The sequence below is a fragment of the Lucilia cuprina genome, chromosome 6 (assembly GCF_022045245.1).
Source record: "Lucilia cuprina isolate Lc7/37 chromosome 6, ASM2204524v1, whole genome shotgun sequence".
In the NCBI taxonomy this organism is placed as follows: Eukaryota; Metazoa; Arthropoda; class Insecta; order Diptera; family Calliphoridae; genus Lucilia; species Lucilia cuprina.
In genome coordinates this window covers 45,258,971-45,282,330 of record NC_060954.1, presented here as the reverse complement: position 1 = coordinate 45,282,330, position 23,360 = coordinate 45,258,971, and the positions used below count along the sequence as shown (strand labels likewise).

Below are 23,360 nucleotides of genomic sequence, written 5' to 3'. Positions count from 1 at the left end.
CTATAGTCTAGTCTATAGTCTAGTCTATATTCTAGTCTATATTCTAGTCTATAGTCTAGTCTATAGTCTAGTCTATAGTCTAGTCTATAGTCTAGTCTATATTCTAGTTTATAGTCTAGTCTATAGTGTAAAGTCCCCTAAAATACCTATTTACTGTAAACATGATACTGTGTAATAATCTGGCATTATTACCAAAATCATGGAAACATGGTATGTGTTAACTCAGCACTAAAAGAGATTCTTTCTTGGTTGTGCTTGATCTTTAAATTCATAAAAAGTAACATGTGTATTCTGAAATCTTTTTCTGTTTCTTTTTTTGCTGCAGCATGTTAAACAAACGCTTACAAACCAAAGAAATACGAGAAAAATCACACAAAAAATACTCACTTGAGAGTTTATTTTTAGAGACCCAATGGTCACTGCCGACTGCTTGCTTGCTTGTTAGCTAGCGTTTTACGCTGTGCGTTTGTTGTTACATGATGCAGCAGGAGACCAAACGTCTGTTTGTCTGTCTGTCTGAATGTAAATGTAAAAAACCTTATAGGAGATACAAAATACTAAAACGAATACAAATTGCATTTGGTCTTAAAAATAAACGAAGATTTAGCTAAATGTTAGTTTTAAGAGTGTCTTACAAGTTGTTGGTTGATAGTTTACGGGAAAAAACGATCGAAATATTTATTGTGTGCGGTTTAATTGAGCGGAAAATCGAAATAATTTGAAAAATTTACGCGCCTAACAAAAAAAAAAGTGTTTTGTTTTGTAAATAAAATTGCAATATGTGTTCAAACTTTAATTATTAAAGTAACGTGAGACTATTGAAGTTTTTTTTAAGCAAAAAAATTAAATAAAATAAAAACTCGTTTTTCTTGTGTTTTGATTTGAATTTGTTACAAACTTAATGTTACTTGACTTTTATTGAAAATACACTTGTTTTGAATTTAGTTTTAATTTTATTTGCATTTTTGAAGTTAATTTTGTTTACAAAAACTGTTATTATTATGATTGTTTTAAGTGGCACAGACAGTTATACAAAAGAATTTATTCATTTGATTGAAATTGTTAAGTATTAAGTATTTTTTAAGTAATGAGTTGTAAACTATAATAGGGGCACAAGTCGTTAATTTTCAAGTTTAAATTTCTTTTAATACTTCTAGGATTTTCGTAGCCTAGGAAAATATTTATTTCAACTAGTCGTTTTTTCGACATAAATTCGTTTGTTAAAATCTGTTTTGTCGTATTTGTCGTATTTTCAACTATTAAAAAGTTGCACAAAATGTTTCGACTTTTCGTCTTTTCTTATACAAAAAGTCGATTGTTTGGAAATCAGTTTATAGAAAATATATTAAAATGTATATTTTTTAATTTCTTTCAGACATAAAGTCGATTGTTGAAGTCCGATTTAAAGAAAAATCAACTTAGGCTTGTATACTTGAAAAAAAGTCGTCTTTTCGACTTTCGCTTTATCGATTAAGCGCAAAATGGTTGACTTTAACTTTTTGACATTTCTTTTACAGAAAGTCGAAGTTAGAACTAGGGTTCTATAGTTGAAACGAAAAGTCGACTTTTCGACTTTTTGCATTTAGTTAAAAGTCGACTTTTCGGTTTTTCGACTTTTTGCATTTTATGAAAAATAGATTTTTCGACTTTTCGACATTCGTCATTTAATTCAAAGTCGACATTTAGACCTTTTGACTTTAAGTATTTTATAAATAGTCGACTTTTTACGACTTTTCGATTTTTTTCGACTTTTTGACTTTTTACGATTTTTTACGACTTTTTTTTAACTTTTTTCTACTATTTTCGACTTTAGCCGACTTATTTCGACTTTTTCTGACTTCTTCTTCATTTTTCGACTTTTCGACTTTTTTCGACTTATCGACTTTCCGACTTTATTCACAGACGACAGTCAAATTATTGACTTTTTTGGAACAAAATAGTCGAAAGTCGATTGTTTAAAAGTTGACAAAGTCGAATAATCAAAGACTTTTTCAATAATACGACTTTTTTCTAAAAATTAAACTTTTGATTCAGAACTTTAAATGACACACTAAATATATAATATTAATTTTTTTTTAGTTTTGATCGATTATAGGATCTGACTCAGGCGCGAATCCATGGGGTAAGGGAAATCCACCTCCAAAAAATAAAATGTTCATACAAAATATAAAAAATGAGGAAAAAGGGAAAAATAAAATAAGTGAAAAAACAAAAGTTCTCCACCAAACACTCGAGCTGGATCCGTGACTGTCCTGACTAAAAGTGTCCTACTCATAGTCCATAGTACTAAACGATGACATTATTCTTTAAAGAATTTTTTATTATTAGATTTAAACCAGAAGAGATTCCAATCGTTATTGATTTTATTACTTTTACGGATTTTTACCCAGATTCCCCTTAGTAAAGCTGATTCTATTTTGTTTTTTTTTTTAATCTATATCATATCTAAATTTTTGAAACAAAAGTTCTTATCTCTTTAATTTTAGATCATTAAACCATTAGCTATTTTTGCAACAAACACTGCAGTAGTATATTTTTATTTTGGAAAATTATCAGTTAGAGTTTTAGTCATTATTAAAATAATTTTTTGGCAGGAAATATTCATAAATAAAGTTGTAAATTATAATAAAAATTTTGTATATTTATTTTATTTTTCATTCATTCTGTGATTTTGCGGTAAACGTTTTAACCATAAAGTTAATAACACACACAAAAAAAGATTAAATTAATTTTAGTTATAATTATTTAAAGCATTTGGCGGCCATTTGTTTTATTAAAAAAAAAACTTATTTATAAACTTTCACTTAATAAACTTTATTAGTTATCAGTCGAAGAAATTTTAAATTTAATGATTAAAGTCGAATGTTTTTGTAAGAACACTTTAAAAATAAAAAGTCGAACATGACCTTGTTAATGTTTGGGTTAATTATGGCTCCTTGAGACAGTAGCTTAGGGCGAGTTTCTTACTACTCAGTTAAACTAGGCTTAACTTGCTGTTTTGATTAAATTCGAAACAAATTTAGTTGGGCTTTATGAGATGATTTTGTTTTTCAGTTATGGATTTAAGTTCAGTTAACTTTGTTAGTATTGCCAACTTTTCAGTCAAAAGGCATGAACAATGAACAGCTGTTTTTTGCAAAGAATACTTTTGTAAAATGAAAAATTTTGGAAAAAATTTTAATAAATATTTAAAACAATTAAAACATTGATAAAATAAATCAGAACATTGCTATTTACTTAAAATATTAAGTTTTTGTTAATTGTGTTTAATTGGCCAATAACACTCAGTTAAACTAAGATAATAAGAAACGTTACTGATTACTGGAAAACACAAAACATATTTTAAACTAGGTTTAAACAAAGATTGTAGATTATCTTTATCTGACAACCCCGCCCTTAGTATCATTATTGTATACGAATTATCTTGTTTATTTATATACTTAGGGCGGGTTTCTTACTGCTCAGTTAAACTAGGCTTAACTTGCTGTTTTGATTAAACTCAAAACAAATATAGTTGGGCTTTATGAGATGATTTTGTTTTTCAGTTATGGATTTAAGTTCAGTTCACTTTGTTAGTATTGCCAACTTTTTAGTCAAAAACATAAACAATGAACAGCTGTTTTTTGCAAATATCACTTTTGTAAAATGCAAAATTTTAGAAAAAATATAAATAAACATTTAAAACAATAATAATATTTAATAAGAAAATTACTATTTACTTAAAATATTAAGTGTTTTCACTTATAACTTAAGTTTAAGTGGGCAATTACACTCAGTTAAACTTACGTAATATGTAACGTTACTGATTACTGGCAAACACAAAACATAGTTTAAACTTGGTTTAAACAAAGAATGTTAATTATCTTTATGTGTAAAACCCGCCCTAAGTAATCTTACTGATTACTGAAAATCACAAAACATAGATTAAACTAGGTTTAAACAAAGAATGTAGATTATCTTTATTTAAATACTCAGTTGCCGAAAACGGGGTTTTCAACTCCTTAACGCTAACTCAAAAAATAATGAATCCGTAAACGATCGTGCTCGACGTCTACAGTCGTTATTTACGTCAACGTGTTAAAACATCTAAGGTCTTTGTCAACAGTCTGCACTTTCTTGAGTAGTGTCTACTTTCATAAATTATTTGAAGAAAATATTACTATTGCTGTTAATACGTTTCTTTTCGAATTCAAGAACTTTTTCAATTGATATTGCATTTGTTGTTTTATTTATTTAAATTCGATACTTAAGATCGTAAAATTTATTCTTGAACAATAACAGTACTTGGGTTAATTTTTTAAGTATATTTTGCACTCTACTGGATTATAGATGATACATAAATTTCATCGTTATATTTGTTATGCATAAGAATCATAAAACTAAGTATTTATCCGAATCTAATCTTAAGATTCCCTATGTTTATAGAAAAGAAATCGAAGTTTATAAAAAGTCGAATGATTTGTAAATAAAAGTTGAGAAGTCCTCTTGTAGAAAATCAAGGTACTATTATAACTTTAACAAAACTGATTTGTTATTTATAAATTTTTATCTTTTTTGAATTTTGAAGAGTTCATTCCATAATGTGCCCAAGTGAAAGTCGACTATTTTGTCGAAACAAAGACAACTCTGTTTTTTCCAGAAAAAGTCCAAACATAGATTTTATAGATACAAAATTAGAAGTCGAAAAGTAGAATAAAATTTAAATGAATTAAAATTAATCTTTTCCATGAATTCTGAAGAGTTTGTTCTATATACATATTTTCTTATAAAAAAAAAGTCGACTGTCTTGTAAGAAAAAAACAGATGTAAAAAAAGTCGAAAAGGATGGACATTTTATGTTGACTTTTTTTTAAAAACCAAACCTTTGGCACACTCTTTAGTCAATTTGTTTATATATCAATAAATTCTTAAGTTCTAAGTAAATATCTAAGACTTTTTACGACAATTACATACTTTCTTTTACATTATTTTTTTCTATTGAAAATTTACATTAACATTTTAAATAATAAGAAGCAGGCATGGAAAATTATGTACTATTGTACATTTGCTTATAATAGGTTTGTCCATATAAAATTGAAAGACTATTCCATAGTCTACTCAATGAGTGAGTCCAAAGAAAACAGACAAATCAATAGATTAGGAAATATTTTACTTAAAGACTAATCAAGTCAATAGAATAATAAATAGTCCATAGGCAAGTCAACTGTATAGTTTACAGACAAGCTACAGACAAACTAATAAATATACTTGACACAGGTTAGTCATTAGACTAGTCCATCTAATAGTCAATGAATTAGACAATTGCCTATTCAGTGGTCTATTGATATGGAAACAGTGTAGTTCATAGATTATTCAATAGTCTGGTCAGTAAACTAGTCTAAAGTCTTTTCAATAAAAAAGTCAATAGACTAGTCAATAGTCTAGTCAGTAGACTAGTCAACAGACTAATTAACATACTCGTCAATGAACTCGTCAACATTTAGTTCACAGGCAAGTCAATATAACCAGTCAACAAATTTGTCAAAAGACTTGTCAATAAAGTAGAAAATTAACTAGTGAATAGTCCATAGACAAGTTCACAGATAAATTAGTAGACTGTAGTTCACAGTTCACAGATAAGTCTAATCAATAGCACATGTCAACTTGTCAAGACATGACAATAGAATATTTTAAAGACAAGTTAGTCAATATACTAGGTTAGTCAAACAACTAGTCAAACGACTACTCAATAGTATAACCAATAGTCTATAGACTTGTCAACAATATAATTCAATCAATAGTCAGTAAACTAGTCAATAGTCTATTCGATAAAAAAGTCAACAGACTAGTCAATATACATGTGAACATTTAATAAACTAGTCAATAGATTAGTCACTAGACTAGTCAATAAACTCGACAATTGTACATAGACAAGTTCACAAGTCAATAGACTAGTCCATAGCCTAGTCAGTAGACTAGTCAACAGAGTCGACAATAAACTTGTCAACATTTATTTTACAGAAAAGTTAATAAACGATGTCAAACTACTAGTCAATAAAGTAGACAATTGGCTTTTGAATAGTCCATAGACAAGTCAACAGAATAGTTCAAAAATAAGTCAATAGACTAGTCAACAGTCTAATCAATATCACATGTCAACTTATCAAGACATGTCAGCAATATATTTCAAAGACATGTTAAAAAGCTAATAGACTAGTTATAGGCTAGACAATAGACTAGTAAATAATTAGACAATTGACTTGTCAAATGACTAGTTAAGAGTATAATCAATATTCTATAGACATGTCAACAATATAGTTCAATCATTAGTCAGTAAACTAGTCAAAAGGTCTATACAATAAAAAAGTCAACAGTCTAAGTCTAACAGGTTAGTGACTAGACTAGTCAATAAAGTAGACTAGTCCATAGACAAGTTCACAGATAAGTCAGTAGACAAGTCAAGAAACTAGTTAACAGATTAGTGACTAGACTAGTCAAAAAACTAGACAAAATTAACTAGTCAATAGACTAGTTTACAGTCTTATGAATAGAACATAGACATGTCAACAGTATAGTTCACAAACAAGTCAACAAACTAGTCAATATACTAGTCATAGGTTAGTCAATATACCAGTCTATAAACTAGGCATAAAACTATATAATAGACTAGTAAAAATACTACATAATAGACTAGTCAGTATCCTATAGACATGTCAACATTATAGTTCACAGACAAGTCTATAGACTAGTCAATAAGCTAATCAATAGAATAGTTATTATTCTAATTAATAGTCTATAGACAAGTCAACAGTATAGTTTACAGATAAGTCAATAGTCTAATCAATAGTCTAGTCCAGAAACTAGTCAATAGTCTTGTCAATAATTTAGTTCTTTAAATCCTAAAAAAGTACACTTTATACTATTTCAAAATTATAATTTCCCATGCCTGATGAGATGTCCACGAATGTTACTTATACGTCTAGGTGATCTCAAAAGTAAATTCAATATCAATTTCTAGATGTGAGGTGGCTACGAAAAGAGAGAAAATTATTATTTTTGTTGGCTTTATCAGCTACAATAATAAAAAATACAATAAAAAATATCAGTAAGTTTAAATAACGAAGAGTTGTACTACTAAAAGAGATTGGCGGTGGCACGCTCTATAAATGATACTTTACTTCCGTAATAATTCAAATCAAAACATTTTAGTTTAATCTAATATTCAAAACGTATTCTAACTTTAAAGTGATCACAACAAACGTCATAGTGAAAAAATTTAACAAAAATTAAAAAAATAATAATAATAAATCACAACTATTTCGACTTCTTTCTCTTCTTCGTATGACGATGAATGACGTCTTTTATAAATATTTAAACAAATTAATGATAAATTAAATTTTTATCATTATTTTTTAACGTAAAAATTTGAAAAAATAAATAAAGTCACCTTAAACATATATAAAATAACGTTTATCTTTTCTCAAGTGGCTGGCGACCAATCCAACGATCCTCAACTAACTGTTAAACCAACTACTACTATAACGATACTCACTCACTCATTCGCTTACACTTCACTGCAAATGACACTCAAAACTGTCTGTCAACTTTATGAATTTTGCGCGCACCGTGTTTGTCATCATTAATTAAAAAAAAAAAAAAAAAAACGAAGAAAAAAAAAATTCAAAATAATAAATAATAACAGATACAAAATAAAAGTAAATAAAATAAAATATTAAAGAAAAATGACAAACATTTGATTACTTGCCGTAATATTGAACGAAAAAAAAACATAAACAAAATATTTTTTGCAGAAAAAATATTTTCGTTTAACCAAGATTTTCTGCTATTTTTCATAATTGTGTTAATTGTGTATAAATGTGGTGAGCCGATCCATTAAAACGTTTAGTATGAAATTATCAAAGAGTTGGGATGAGTTAATTTTAAGTGCGTCGCGATTGAGTTTAAATAATTTACGCACACCCGGCAAAAAGAAAAGTAAAAATGTTAGTATAAATTTTAAATAAAAAAAAAAATTATTTAAACTTTTAATTAAAACAGTTATTTACAAGTGCTTTATAAATAAGATGAAAAAAATAATTGAAAATAGTGTGTTAAATTCATTTATGAAATCTTAAAGATAAATAAATGTTTATTTCAACATTGTTTGAGAGAAAAAGTATTAATAATATTAATTAATCATATTTTATTTATTTATATCTTGTGCTCAAATTGTGACAATTGATTTAAATTATTCTGGATCGCTTGAGTTGTACAACAACATGAACTACTTAGTATTTAAAGTTTCAAAAGAATTTCAATTTTCCTTATAACTTTTTTAGAGATCTGAGCAGGGCACACTAAGAAAGGTGACTGTATCACTACAACAATACAAAAAACACAAGATGTATTTTGTTTTTGTACTAGAATCAGACTTATGTCAAAAATGACATAAGAAATGTAAACAAATAACATTCTTAATATGTAAAACAATAACAACTTTTGACATTGTACATACTCTGAAAAAATCCATGCCTAATATATACGAAAAATGTCGTACATTGTACGAATCGTACGTTGTTTCGCACCACGAAATTCTTTCGTAATATATACGAAATTGTACGAAATATTTTTGTATAATGCAAAATATTCTTGAAAAAATTAATTTAAATAAATTGAAAAAAGGGAATTTTGAATAAATATGGTAAAATTTACGAAATATTAATTTATTAAAAAATTTTTGTTCATTTTTAAAATAAATTTTCTAATTTTAGTTCAAAATTATTCTCCACACAAATTTTCAATTTTTTTATGAAAATAATTCGTGAATAATATTATACTTTTTCTTAAATTTTATAAAAATGTTGCAGTTTTATTTAATCATAATATAATTAATATCATTATGTTTAATTTCGCTTAAATTTAAGAAAAACATATGACGAAAGGTTTTCGTACTTTCGTAAAAATAGAAAAGGGTTTTATTAAATAATATTTCGTATTATACACGAAATTTTTGTAAATATTACGAAAATAGAAGTTACGAATTTTTTTTCAGTGTACTCTACACAAAAACAAAAAAAATAATAATCAGCTGCTTTATTGCTGTCACCTTTATTATGCCATGGGTCTGAAAATTCTAATTTATATAAAGTGTTGGAACTAGAAATTGGTTTCTATCCCTTAAGCACTAGTCTGCTTTAAGTCAGTTTCTTCTCAACTTTAGCTTATTTCGATTGATTTTAAACATCGGTTACTACTTAATAGTGTCTCAAGACGCGAACCTTAATCGACTTTTAATACAACAACATTAAGTTGTATGATAAGTTGCATCAAATAAAGCTTCATAGGCCCATGATTTGTGCAATGACGGTATATATGCTAACGTTTCCAATTATTCGTGAAATAAACTAATTTACCGCCTCGGAAAAGTCTTTAAAATGTATTTTATTTATATTGTCTAGTTCATAAAATAGTCTATAGAATAGTTCGTTATATATTAAATTTTTTTATACCGAATTTATTGGATTAATTCATAAAACTATTAATAGTCTAGAGTCTAGACAATAGAGTAGTCAAGAAAACAGTTTACAGTCTAGTCACTAGACTAGGCAATAAACTAATCAATAGACCATCTAATTGTATGGACCAATAATATAACAGTTCATCCACTAGTAGACTAATCAATAGAATAGTCTATAGACTAGTCAATAAACTAGTCGACATATTTGTTTATAGCCTAATTAATAGACTAGTCAATAGACTTAGCAAAATACTAGTCAATAGACTTATCAATTAACTAGTCTACATATTTGTTTAGAGACTTATCAATTATAGACTAATTAATAGACTAGTTAATAGACTAGTCAATAGACTTTTCGATAGACTAATCGATAAACTACTTTATAAATTAGTATATAATTTAGTTTATATTTACTACATTTACTAGCACATAGACTAGTCAATAGGGTAGTATATTGAATAATTCATACATCGGTCAATGGACTATTCATAGGCCAGACCATCAACTAGCACACAGGTTAGTCAATGGGCTAGTATATTGACTAGTCCAAACACCAGTTTATAGACTTATCAATATACCAATCAATAGACTAGCTTATAGATTAATTCATAAACAAATCTATGTACAAGTCCACAAAGTAGGCAATAGACTAGTTTATATATCATTCAATACACTAGAAAAAAATTAGTCTATATATCAGTCAATAAACTAGACAAGAGACTAGTTTATACATTAGTTCATAAACTAGTCAACCAACTAGCTTATATACCAACTAGCTTATATAGGCAAGTACATTTATAACTAGCCAATAGACTATTCCATATGTATACTAATCCCTAGACTAGGCCATAGTCTACTTACTAGACCAGTCATTACCCTAGGTAATATACAAATGAATGGAGTAGTCAATAAACTGGTCTATATATTAGTCAATAGGCTATTACATTAACTTATCAATAGACTAGCGTACAGTCAATAGACTGGGCAATAGTCTATCAATCGAATATTCACAATAGTCATCGAATAACAGAATAGTCCATAACCATACTGTGAATGGATTAGTCCTTCGACTAGTCTATAAGCAAACTAGTTCAAGGACTAGCACATAGACTTGTCAATTGTTCAGTACATGGACTAATCAAAAGTCCGGTACAGAACTAGTCCATAGTCCAACCAATAGACAAACAATAGACTAGACCAATGAACATATATTGGTCCATATGCTGGTCAATTAACAAGTTCATTTACTAAGCCATATGCTAGTACTTATACTAGTTAATAGATTCTTAGCTGAACTAGGCAATAGACCAGTCTGTAGACTAGTTAATAGTTTGGAAAAGTCAACTTTTAATTGTCTTTTTAATAGCTTTCATTTGAAATATGTAAATCTAAAAATTTGACAGAAGCACCGATATTTTTTTGACAATTTAAACTTGAAAATGTCACTAAACTGACAAACTTTTGCATAATATTGCGGTTAAACCCTCTGGAACTGACGTGGTAGTCTGACAGACACCAAAAAATTAGAATAATTATATTTTTCAATTTGTGTCTTGTTTATAAAGAGTGTTTAACATGCATTGTCGTTAAAAATATATCATAATAAATAACAACCTAGACCCTTACACTATAAAAAAAATAGTTTAAGTAGTTTTCAAAAACAGATCTTAGAACATATAAGCTTTAAAAGAATGGTGTCTAGCAGACACCACGTTAAATAGTATAAAAAATCCACGTCAGTCCTAGAGGGTTAATAAATAAAATTCTACTGCAATTAACTGTGTGTCTGGCAGACTTTTAATAAAATATATTTAAACAAATAACATATAATTGAATTAAAATGTTAATCTATGCAACTTTGAAGATAGACTCTAAGGCTTATCTGAAACCTCTTTTTATCGTATTATATATTAAATGATTCAAAAGTTTGTTTTCGGCTGCGTTTTTTTTTATTTCAAAATTTGTACTTTTTTACCTAAACATATGTACAAATATGATTGGTATGCAAACACGTGAGAATAAATTTTTATAACTGCATAAGTACTATAGGCTAAAAGTACTTTTTGCTTCGTAATGGAATTCTAATAAAATAACTCCGCAATTTATATAAAAAAACACGTTCAAAATAAACAAACAAAATAAAAAAAACTGGGATATAAATCATTTCTATTATATGATAACCTGATGTTTTTGGAACAAATATATAAATATCTATATTATCTGGGACAAAAATCTTGAACTTTTATCTAAAGTTTTATCTAATAATATCACTCAGCATCTGTTAGTGCTGTTAATTCTAACACCCAAACAATACGAAACGAGGGAAGAGTGTAGTTAATATTGAATACTCTACAGTATTCAATATTAACTACACCATAGTGAGAAGCAGGCTCGTTTCCACGGGGGAAAAGAGAAAATTCATAAAAACAACAACAACAACAACGTTCAGATTTTTTCTTGTTCTCTTGAAATAGTAAACCTCTGGAAACAACAAAAGCAACGTTTAGTATTTGTGTTGTTGTTGTTGTTTTTAGTTAATTACGGCTGTTATGGAATCCAAGTCAGAATTGGTAATTTATCAGAAATTAAAATCAATTCCGATTTGAATAGATGTCATGAAATCGTCTTGATTTTGCCTATTTTCGAAAATAAACAAAACCCATATTCGAATCAGCTGTTTTCTTTTGTTTACATTTTTTAGTTTAGTTAAATTTTCAGAAGTTGACGTATTATACATTTTTTTTAAATAATTTATACAAAAAAATTGCAGTGGTTGAGACAGTAGTTGCATTTTTATTGATGGAGACAGAAAGTTGTCAACGAATTATTTGGAAAATTTTAAGCGATCACAGCAATCCATTGGAACTGCCAGAATCTGTGTAAGTAGAGATTTTGATTTGGCCGGGAAGTGGATTTAACACTTTAGTGGTTTGCAGATTCATTGTACAATACTGTCTGAATAAAGAAGCGTTCGTAATGGTGTTGGACATTGTAAAAGAACATTTGTTACCATTAACCATTCCCTGCGTGATTCAACTGGCTGCAATATTGCGTAAAGAAATAGTTTACCTTTTTCCACCCATTAACATCCTTATTCGGCGGACCAGCGCTGTTTAGAGAAACCGTCAATTCCTGCCAAAGAGAATCCACTAAAACTTTATCGCGTGTTGTGAATCTTTTTGCTATATCTGTGTTCTTCTCCATGAACTCTAAAAATAATGCATTCTGTGTTGCATTTCTATGTTTGCCCCTATTTGTGCCAAAAATAATTGAATATTTATAAATTATTAAATTTTTATTTATTTAACTTACATTTTCCACAAACTAACAAAACAAAAAAACAAAAGAAAACTGCAAATCTGTAAGAAGTCAGCTGTTCGGATTATTTCTGACAAAAAAACGATAACATCAGATTCTATGACATCAAATTCTGATTAAAATTCCGATTGGAATATGAAACCAATCACATTGGTTTCTATGACACCAAAATCATTGGTCGGTTTCAAATCTGATTCCGAGAGCAATCAGATTCCCTAACAGCCGTGATTTTTTTTTTTGTCACAGAGATGGAAAAGTATTTATGAATTTTTTGGAAAAATTTAAGAAAAGAAGCTCAAACTATGGCGAAGGGTGTATAAGATTCGGCACAGCCGAATGTAGAACTTTCACTTGTTTTTCAATAAACTGTTATCGAATACTATTTCACCTTATTTTTTAAAGTTTTATGCGGCAGAAAAGAGTTTGCAAAAAATTTTGATGAAGAAAAATAAAACTCTCTGAATCACATCCTATGAACTTGTTGTATATTCACCTGGTTTACGAAGTAGTCTATAAACTACATTATGGACCAGTTTTTGCACCAGTTTTTTGACAACTCTTGATTAGTGGATTGACTAACCTATTTAAGGGTTAATAATTGACAATTCGATTGAAAGCCCTTAAAGACAAGTCTAGGAACTAGTCTATTGACTAGTCGATTAGCTACTCTTTTATATAACTAGTCAATTATTTCACCCCTATCGCTAATAGAAGTGAAAATTTTGTTCCCTTGAAATTTGTATTTTTCTCGAAGGAAAAATTGCTATCGTGAACTTATTGTAAACAATTCATTCACAATAGTTGATTTTGTATATAATAGCTGTTTATCGTTTACAAAATTCTGTCAACAAATTTCACAATAGGGGAATTTTTCAAGACAAAAAAGTTAATGAACGAAAAAAGTGAAAAGGAAACAAATCCAGCAAAAATAAAACGAAGTACTTTCAAAAGAATAACATTTATCATCACTTCAAAAGTAGTACTAAGTGATTTTTTTATCTTTTCTGGAAGTAATGTTTATTGACTTCTAAAGAAGCGAAAAGAATTCATATTGTTTTTAAATTGAAAGTATATTTTTTTTTTAATTTTTGGAATTTAACGAAATTTATTTTGGAGGTAATTTATGTATTTATGTTAATATTGTTTAAATCAAATTGTTTGTATTCTATAATATTACAATTTCACTTACTAATAACTTCAAAAAAAAAAAAAAATAACATAAAAATTACTTCCTGAGAATGACTTCTGATGCAGTGAATTTCGAATCAAATAAAAAATACATCCCTTCTATGACAAGGCTATGTAAAAATCATAACTTCTTCAGGTCTTTTCTTCCGTACTTCCATGTAGTAAATTCTACTACTTTTTCGCTTCTTTGGAAGTTATTTTTTGAATGGGTATTTAACGTGTAATGAAGCTTATCAATTTAACTAAAAATAGATTATTCATAAACAAGTCGGCCAAAAAATCAATTTTTAACAAAATTAGTTTTTAATTAAAATTCTAAATGTACGTATTTTGACGCAGTTGTCAACTATTCTTTAAAAGGGATTAGTTTTTTTAAAAAGGAAATTTTAACAAGAAATTGTCATTAACTTTTTTTCTGCAGTTATCAAATTCCAATTTTCAATAAGTGTCAAAAATTTATCATAAATATCACAAAGACTTTAAACGCCAGTTTGACATATATTTATCCTTTATTTTGCCAATGTCAAAAATATATTTATCGGAATTTTTTTTGTTGATTCTTAGTATAGGTTCTATTTGAATTGTTATCAATCATTAAAGCACACGAATGATAAGTTGACATGTTGGGATTTTGTTTACTTTGTAATTTTTCATTTTTAAGTTTTTTTTTTTTTTGAGTGACACAAATGTTTGCCTTCATTTTGTCTTAATAATGGGGTAATAAATTATTAAATGATTACAGATAATATACAAAAATTACATTAAAACGTAATGACGTTTATTTTAATGAAAGTTAATTAATAATTTTTAGCCCATGGCTAATTTTTTTTAATATTAAAATCAATAACAATTTATTACTTAAATTTTTAGGTAAATTTTTTCCTTTGGCAACTCTGTGTGTATGGTTTATGTCATAACATTATAATGTTTGTAAACACTTGAGTTAACTTTCTTAAACCATTTCATGACAATTGTTATTTAATGTGTTGAATAATGTTAAATTTACTTTATAATAAGATTGTTTTAAATTGTACGTAAATGTTTTATAGAATTTTGTAAAATAAATATTTTTAATACACAATAAGTCTTTGTTAAATTCTTTACAAATGAAAATTTATTTTTAATATAAATCAATGTATTATGAGAAACACTTGTTTATTATGCAATAACTTTATTATTTTATTTTAAATGTATTTTACACTTAGTAGCCTTATCCTGATTCTCGAATTTTTTTACTTTGAATTGATTGTCATAATTTAATATTTATTGAAAATAGTTTTTCATATTAATAAAACGACTTTCGTTTAAACCTTTGTAATAAAAAGACGTGTTTCTTTAAAAAGACAAAAGTTTTAAGTCTTTTAGTATTTTAATGGTATTTTTTAGAGATCTTTAAAATAAATCAAATATACATATTTCTATATGGTTTACAAACCACTTCAATTTTGATAAGAATTTCATATAGATATTATTTTTGTAAAAATTGCAATTGTTTTGATCAAATAGCTCATTTACTTTAACAGTGTCATATTTAAAAAATTAGAGTTTTAAGACAATTTAAAAAAGCAACCTTTTCTATAGAATTGATGTCAGTTACTGAATACATTTTTCTATGGTAAAACTTTTTCAAATATTTTTATAGCAAAAGTTGCTCAGTAACTGACATTTCCTTTATAGAAGAGATAGCTTAGTATCAAACATAATATCTATAGAAAATGTTGCTTAGAAACTGACATATTTTCATTATAAAGGGTTGCTCAGTAACAGACATCCTTTTATAGAAATGGTTGAACAGTAAGAGACAATTATTCTATAGAAATGTTTGCTCAATAAGAGCATAGAAAAGGTTGCTTAGTAACAAAAAACTTTTCTTTTGAAAAGGTTGTTCAATAACTGGCAAATTTTTCTATAGAAAAGGTTGTTCAGTAGATGTCACCTTTTCTATAGAAAAGGTTGTTCAGTAGATGTCACCTTTTCTATAGAAAAGGTTGCTCAGTAGCTGACAACTTTTCTATAGAAATGGTTGCTCAGTAGCTGACAACTTTTCTATAGAAATGGTTGCTCAGTAGCTGACAACTTTTCTATAGAAAAGGTTGCTCAGTAGCTGACAACTTTTCTATAGAAAAGGTTGCTCAGTAGCTGACAACTTTTCTATAGAAAAGGTTGCTCAGTAGCTGACAACTTTTCTATAGAAAAGGTTGCTCAGTAGCTGACAACTTTTCTATAGAAAAGGTTGCTCAGTAGCTGACAACTTTTCTATAGAAAAGGTTGCTCAGTAGCTGACAACTTTTCTATAGAAAAGGTTGCTCAGTAGCTGACAACTTTTCTATAGAAAAGGTTGCTCAGTAGCTGACAACTTTTCTATAGAAAAGGTTGCTCAGTAGCTGACAACATTTCTATAGAAAAGGTTGCACAGTAGCTGACAACTTTTCTATAGAAAAGGTTGCTCAGTAGCTGACAACTTTTCTATAGAAAAGGTTGCTCAGTAGCTGACAACTTTTTTATAGAAAAGGTTGCTCAGTAGCTGAAAACTTTTCTATAGAAAAGGTTGCTCAGTAGCTGACAACTTTTCTATAGAAAAGGTTTCTCAGTAGCTGACAACTTTTCTATAGAAAAGGTTGCTCAGTAGCTGACAACTTTTCTAAAGAAAAGGTTGCTCAGTAGCTGACAACTTTTCTAAAGAAAAGGTTGCTCAGTAGCTGACAACTTTTCTATAGAAAAGGTTGCTCAGTAGCTGACAACTTTTCTATAGAAAAGGTTGCTCAGTTACAGAAACCTTTTCTATAGAAATGGTTGCTCAGTAAGAGACATAACTGACAACTTTTCTAAAGAAAAGGTCGCTCAATAACATACAACTTTTGTAAAGAAAATATCGCTCAATAACTGACAACGTTTCATTAGAAAAGTTTGCTCAATAACTGACAACTTTTCTGTAAAAAAGTTACTCAATAACTGACAACTTTTCTTTGGAAAAATTTGCTCAATAACTGACAACGTTTCTTGAGAAAAGTTTTCTTTAAAACTGAAACGTTTCTTGAGAAAAGTTTGCTCAATAGCTGACAACTTTTTCGGTAAAAAGTTGCTCAATAAGTGAAAACTTTTCTAAAGAAAAGGTCGCTCTAAAGCTGAAAACGTTTCTTGAGAAAAGTTTGCTTTAAACTGACAACGTTTCTTAAGAAAAGTTTGCTCAATAATTGACAACCTTTCTTTAAAAAGTTGCTCAATAACTGACAACATTTTTATAGAAAATTTTCCAATCAATTTTTCTGGAGGATGTAATTGTTAGGATACTATCGCTGGCAAAATATTTGGATATAAAAGTGCCGTCACCCCATAGCATCTTTGTGGAGTTACTCATCGTTACATTATTTTAGATCTTCGTATCTGATTCTCTCATTCTCGTTGCATTATGTTATATGTTACTGAGCATGTTTTTTCTTAAAAAAATGTGAGTGAAACTTCTTTTGCTGAAATTAGAGATTCCTTAAAAAATGAACTTTAAGCTAACAAGTGTTGCCAACATTGCAAAAAAAAAGTAGAAAGTTTGAAAACTACTTTTCGATGCAATTGTAGAACCTAAAGGGCTAAAGTTAAAATCACATTGATGAAATTTTGTATTGTAATAGTTTGACAGCTGCTTATTGTGATAAAATTAAACATTACTCAAAAAATCGAACTTTTTGCTTATAAGTGTTGCCAGTTTGTTTAAAAATATGCATAAAAAAGCCGCAAGCCTGTGCTAAAGATGTGTTCCAATTAATGAACTATTTTGTTAAAAAAAATTGAAAACTAATAATAGTTTAACAAATTGCTGAAAACTATAAACCAAGCATTACTAATATTTGAAAGTTTAATGCATTATCAACCCTGCTTGCCCCTTTCTAAACATTTAAAATTATTAAACCTCTGTTAAAACTTTTAGAATTTAACAAAATTTAATAATTTGTTATGGATTTTATTACTACTAAAATATGAATTTTGAATTGTTTTACTTAACTTTTTAATAACTTTTTCTATTATCTTCACAAAATTTTGAATTAATAAAAATATTTTGTTTAAACTTTTAGGTAGAGCCCTGATTTTTTTGTAGTTAAAATTTTTAAATAAGTTTCCTCTAAAGCATGTTAATTAATTATTTATCTAACTATTAAAACACTATTTTTAAAACAAAATATATTAATGTACGTATGTATGTATTTTTTAAAAAATATTATTGTTTTGAAAATTTTTAGATAATATTCTTTAACTAATTAATGATATTTATTCTCTCCTAGAACCTCAATCGTTTTGGAGACTCTATGGGTTCGTTGGGACATCGTGCACTTCTACAATATGTGGATACAAACGATTTATCCGGTCTCCGTGCTATCTTAGATAGTCGTCATTTATCTGTTGATGATCGTGATGAAAATGGCACCACCGTACTCATGGTTGTGGCAGCTCGTGGTCTAACACCTTTTGTGCGTGAATTTCTGGCACGTGGCGCTGATATTCATGCTGAGGACAATGATAATTGGACAGCTTTATTGTGTGCCTCGAAAACAGGTCATTTCGATATAGTTCAAATGTTATTGGATCATGGTGCTGATATTGAACATCGTGATATGGTAAGTTTTAAAAGTTCTAAACTTTTATCATTTGTTATTGTTATTTCTTTATTAGGGTGGTTGGACTGCCTTAATGTGGGCTGCTTATCGTGGTCACACGGAATTGGTGCGTTTCTTGTTGGACAAAGGAGCCGATGTTAATGTCCATGGCAATTATCATTTGGGCCCTTTACTGTGGGCCGCCGGTCGTGGTTTTAAGGATATTGTAGAAATGTTAGTTAATCGCGGGGCTAAAGTTAATGTGGGTGATAAATATGGTACGACTGCCTTAGTGTGGGCTTGTCGCAAGGGTAATGTGGAGATTGTGGATACTCTGTTGAAGGCTGGCGCCAATGTAGATACAGCTGGCATGTATTCTTGGACGCCTTTGTTGGTGGCCGTTACTGGTGGACACACCGAGTGTGTTATATCTCTGCTGGAAAAGAAACCCAATGTCAATGCTCTGGACAAAGATGGCATGACTGCTTTGTCTATAGCTTCACGCGAAGGTTATCAGGAAATTGCTGCCGCCTTAATAGCAGCTGGTGCTTATATCAATATACAAGATCGTGCAGGCGATACTCCCCTTATACATGCAGTCAAAGGTGGACATCGTAGTGTTGTGGAGGCTTTGCTGAAAAAACATGCCGATGTTGATATTCAGGGCAAAGATCGCAAAACGGCAATTTATACGGCCGTAGAAAAGGGTCACAATCAAATAGTGAAAATATTGTTACAAACTAATCCTGATCTCGAAGCGGCTACCAAAGATGGCGATACCGCCTTACTAAAAGCCGTACGTAATCGCAATTTGGATATAGTACAAATGTTATTAGATCGTAAAGCTAAGGTTGGTGCTAGTGATAAGAAAGGTGATACTTGTCTACACATTGCCATGCGTGCTAGATCGAAGGCAATCGTGGAGGCCCTATTAAGAAATCCGAAAAACAGTCAATTGTTATATAGACCCAATAAGTCGGGCGAGACGCCTTATGTTATAGATACCTCCCATCAAAAGACAATTTTGGGCCAAGTATTTGGTTCGAGACGTTTAAATACCAATGAGGACTCTGAAGGTATGCTGGGCTATGAATTGTATTCTTCCGCCTTGGCCGATGTCTTGAGTGATCCCACTTTAACCACTCCCATAACTGTGGGCTTATATGCCAAATGGGGTAGTGGCAAATCTTTCCTGCTTAACAAACTTAAAGATGAAATGACTAATTTTGCAAGACAATGGGCTGAGCCGCCTTTAAAAACGGGTGGCCTATTGTTTTTGGTGTGTTTTCATTTAGCTTTAATACTGGGCACCATGGTAGGTTTGGCTACTTGGTCAGCTCTATGGGGTGGTGTGGCCGGTGTTAGTTTCTTAGTGTTTGCCTATCTGCTCTTAGCCATAATACGTTATTGCAATTACCAAATGGACATGTACTGGGCATATTCCATAGATCATGGAATACTCAAGCGCATTGGACGTCTAAGACTGATACTACAAGTAGCCTTTTGTCATCCGCCCGGTGCTCAGGCGGACACACAAGCCAAACCAGTGCGTTTTCATTTTGCTGAAGCCAGTAGTGCTTCGCCAACGGGAGAAGGTGCTGTTGCCCATATGTTAGCCTCGCTATTTGAAGCCATTGAAGGTCACTATGGCTGGTTGTCCACTAGACTTTATAGAGCCTTTCGTCCTAAACCCTTAAAAGTTACCGCTGGTTGGCGCTGGCGTCGCATGTGTTGTGTTCCTATAGTGGTTATCTTTGAGGTTGGTTTGCTAGCTTTAATTGCTGGTCTATCTTTGGTGGTGGCCTATTTTGCTCATGGCACTAATGTCGAACGTGATAATGTCTTGGTGCCGATTTATGTTATCAGTGCAGTGTTTATTTGCATTATCTGTACAAATCTTCATGTGCTAGCGAAAGCCGTTGGTTCGCTGTTTGTGTCGCAGGGTCGCCATCTAAAGCGTACGGTGCGTTCTAATGAGGGTGCTCCACTGACTGCTTTGGGCGCAGAGGTGGCTTTAATGACCGATATGGTGAAGGTGAGTTTTGGAGGTTTTCATAACTTATCTATCTATCTATCTATCTATCTATCTATCTATCTATCTATCTATCTATTTATCTATCTATCTATCTATCTATCTATCTATCTATCTATCTATCTATCTATCTATCTATCTATCTATCTATTATAACTTCTTTGAATTGCAGTGCCTCGATGCTTTCACCAGTCAACAGAGCCGTTTGGTAGGTGTTGTTGATGCCTTAGACTCCTGTGATACCGAAAGAATTTTGTCCGTTCTGAACGCTATACAAACTTTACTCTCATCACCTAATCGCCCATTTGTTGTTCTCATTGCCGTTGATCCTCACGTTATCGCTAAAGCTGCCGAGGCGAATAGTCGCCGCCTCTTTACCGAGGGCGGTATTGGCGGTCATGATTTCCTTCGAAATTTAATACATCTTCCCGTATATTTGCAAAATTCTGGCTTACGTAAAGTACAAAGAGCCCAAATGACCGCTCTGCTGTTCAAACGTAATTACGGCGAATTACAAGGGGATGATGTACCAACCTTGGGTCATTCGGTATCGGCAAGACGTCTATCAAATGCTTCGGAAATAATGTCAAGTCAAGAGAAGCTTAGAGGACCTATGGGTGCAGGTGGTCGTGGGGCTGGACCCGGTAAAAAATTACGTTTATCCGAATCAGTGGCCAGTTCGATTGGTTCAAATCTACATCGTTTAGGACAAAATCCACAAGGTGTTATAGATATGTCAAAGATAATGTTGACAGACGACTACTTCAGCGATGTTAATCCGCGCAGTATGAGACGGCTGATGAATGTCATTTATATTACAGGTAAAAAGAGAAAGATTTTTATTAACCGTTTTTTAAAATACAAAATAAAATAATTGTTTTTATTGATTCCATTACAGTGCGTTTATTAAAAGCATTCCAAATTGATTTTAGTTGGTATCGTTTAAGTTCTTGGATTAATTTAACCGAACAATGGCCTTTAAGAGCCAGTATGATTGTCTTGTATCATGATCAATTTATGGATCAGTTTGATGATAGTCTTTCCCTGCAAGCTGTATATGAAAAGTAGGTCTAACAGAGACAAAATAAATATATCAGTATATAATTTAACAATTTTGTAATATTTTAGAGTACGTCCCAAGTTAGCTTGTTTGCGTGAAGCCGCTGCACTGTTAGAATTAGATCGTGATGAACGTAAATTAGATGCCTTTCTACAATTACATAAATCTGATCTTTTAGTGGCAGATTTACGTATATTTCTTCCATTTACCATTAATTTAGATCCATATTTAAGAAAAGTATTAAAAGGTATGATTTATTTCAATGATGTTTAGATATCATATTAAAAATTGTTGCTGTTTATTTGATCTTTTCAGAGGATCAACAATCGATTGAAGATGAAGGTTCAGTGGTTTTACAAAATCGCCCTAGTGTTCAGCCAACAATACGTTTGCCACCAACACCGACTACTTATGTGCCTTCACCTCTGGGTCCTTATCCACCATATCAGCTATTACAAAACGAATACGCCATGCAGGAATTGAGACAACGTAATTTGAGTTCTAGCACTGAACCGCCCATGACTCCTTTACTTAGTTCACCTGTAGATTCATTTGGGGTGAGTTTGTTATAAAGAATTGTCAATATAATTGTTTTATAATTATATTATCAATTTTCGTATTTCTTTTCTTGAAATTTTAGGATGATATTCTACAAACAAAACTTTCCGATCTTACTGTGGAGGGTGTTATAAGCTTACTAGAACGTGTTGAAGATTTAAAACCAGCATTAACCAAATTAGCTCCAATTTTAAGAGAAAATTCTATTAGTGGGCGTGTTTTGAAATATTGTGAACTGAATGATTTGAAACAGGTAAATTATGGAATACAAATTATATTAAAATTTTGGTTTAAATAAAAATTTTAAATGAATAATTGCAAATTTATGTTTCAAACAAACATGTGTTTGGATTTGGATTTTGAATAAAAATATATATTAAATCTCAATCTATCCAATTTCTGTTTGAAGAAAAGTGAAAAGGTTGCTGCAGACTTAATCAGTTCTTACTTTTCATTTTTTTCTTCTTTACTTTCAACTAAAGGTTCTCAATTTAAGTTTTGGTCACTGGGAACTCTTCCGTTTACTCATCAATACTATGCGTGATTGTGAAAAAGTCCAGCGTAAATTTAAACCCACACCAGCTATAGCTGATGTACCAGCTAATCCCGTAGTGCCCACAACGAAAGATCAAATTGATTCACATAATCAATCTCATTCGCGCAAAAATTCTACAACATCCCATATGGAAAAACAGGTAAGTCTAATAGTAAATAATAATCAGTTTTTAAACAGTCGAATACGGTTATAGCAAACACACTTTGAGGTTTTAATTGGAATTTCAAATGTATTTCTAAAGTTTGTGACGAGTCAACTAAAAAAGTGATTAAACAAACAAAATAAAGATAGAAATGAAAACAGGAACGAAGATAAAGATGAGGGTGGGGATAAAGATGTTGAAAAGTAAAGAGATGAAGATAAGTAAGGGATGAAGATAAAAATGAAGAGAAGAAGAGAAATATTGGGATAAAGATACAAATAGAGATGAAGATAGGGATTAGGGTAGGGGCGATCATAAAGATTGATAGATAGATAGATAGATAGATAGATAGATAGATAGATAGATAGATAGATAGATAGATAGATAGATAGATAGATAGATAGATAGATAGATAGATAGATAG

At 30.0% G+C, this 23,360-nt stretch overlaps 1 protein-coding gene across 1 annotated transcript in view; it reads left to right on the top strand.

The window, feature by feature from the left end:
* LOC111685085 (kinase D-interacting substrate of 220 kDa) overlaps positions 1–23,360 on the top strand; it is a 44,908-nt gene that overhangs the window by 9,415 nt on the left and 12,133 nt on the right. Inside the window, exons 2-9 of the mRNA XM_046954120.1 lie at positions 18,277–18,609; positions 18,665–20,623; positions 20,793–21,441; positions 21,519–21,684; positions 21,749–21,927; positions 21,996–22,237; positions 22,321–22,491; positions 22,721–22,986. Of these exons, the coding sequence (XP_046810076.1) occupies positions 18,301–18,609; positions 18,665–20,623; positions 20,793–21,441; positions 21,519–21,684; positions 21,749–21,927; positions 21,996–22,237; positions 22,321–22,491; positions 22,721–22,986 (3,941 nt within the window). The 5' untranslated portion in view covers positions 18,277–18,300. The remainder of the gene's footprint in view (positions 1–18,276; positions 18,610–18,664; positions 20,624–20,792; positions 21,442–21,518; positions 21,685–21,748; positions 21,928–21,995; positions 22,238–22,320; positions 22,492–22,720; positions 22,987–23,360) is intronic.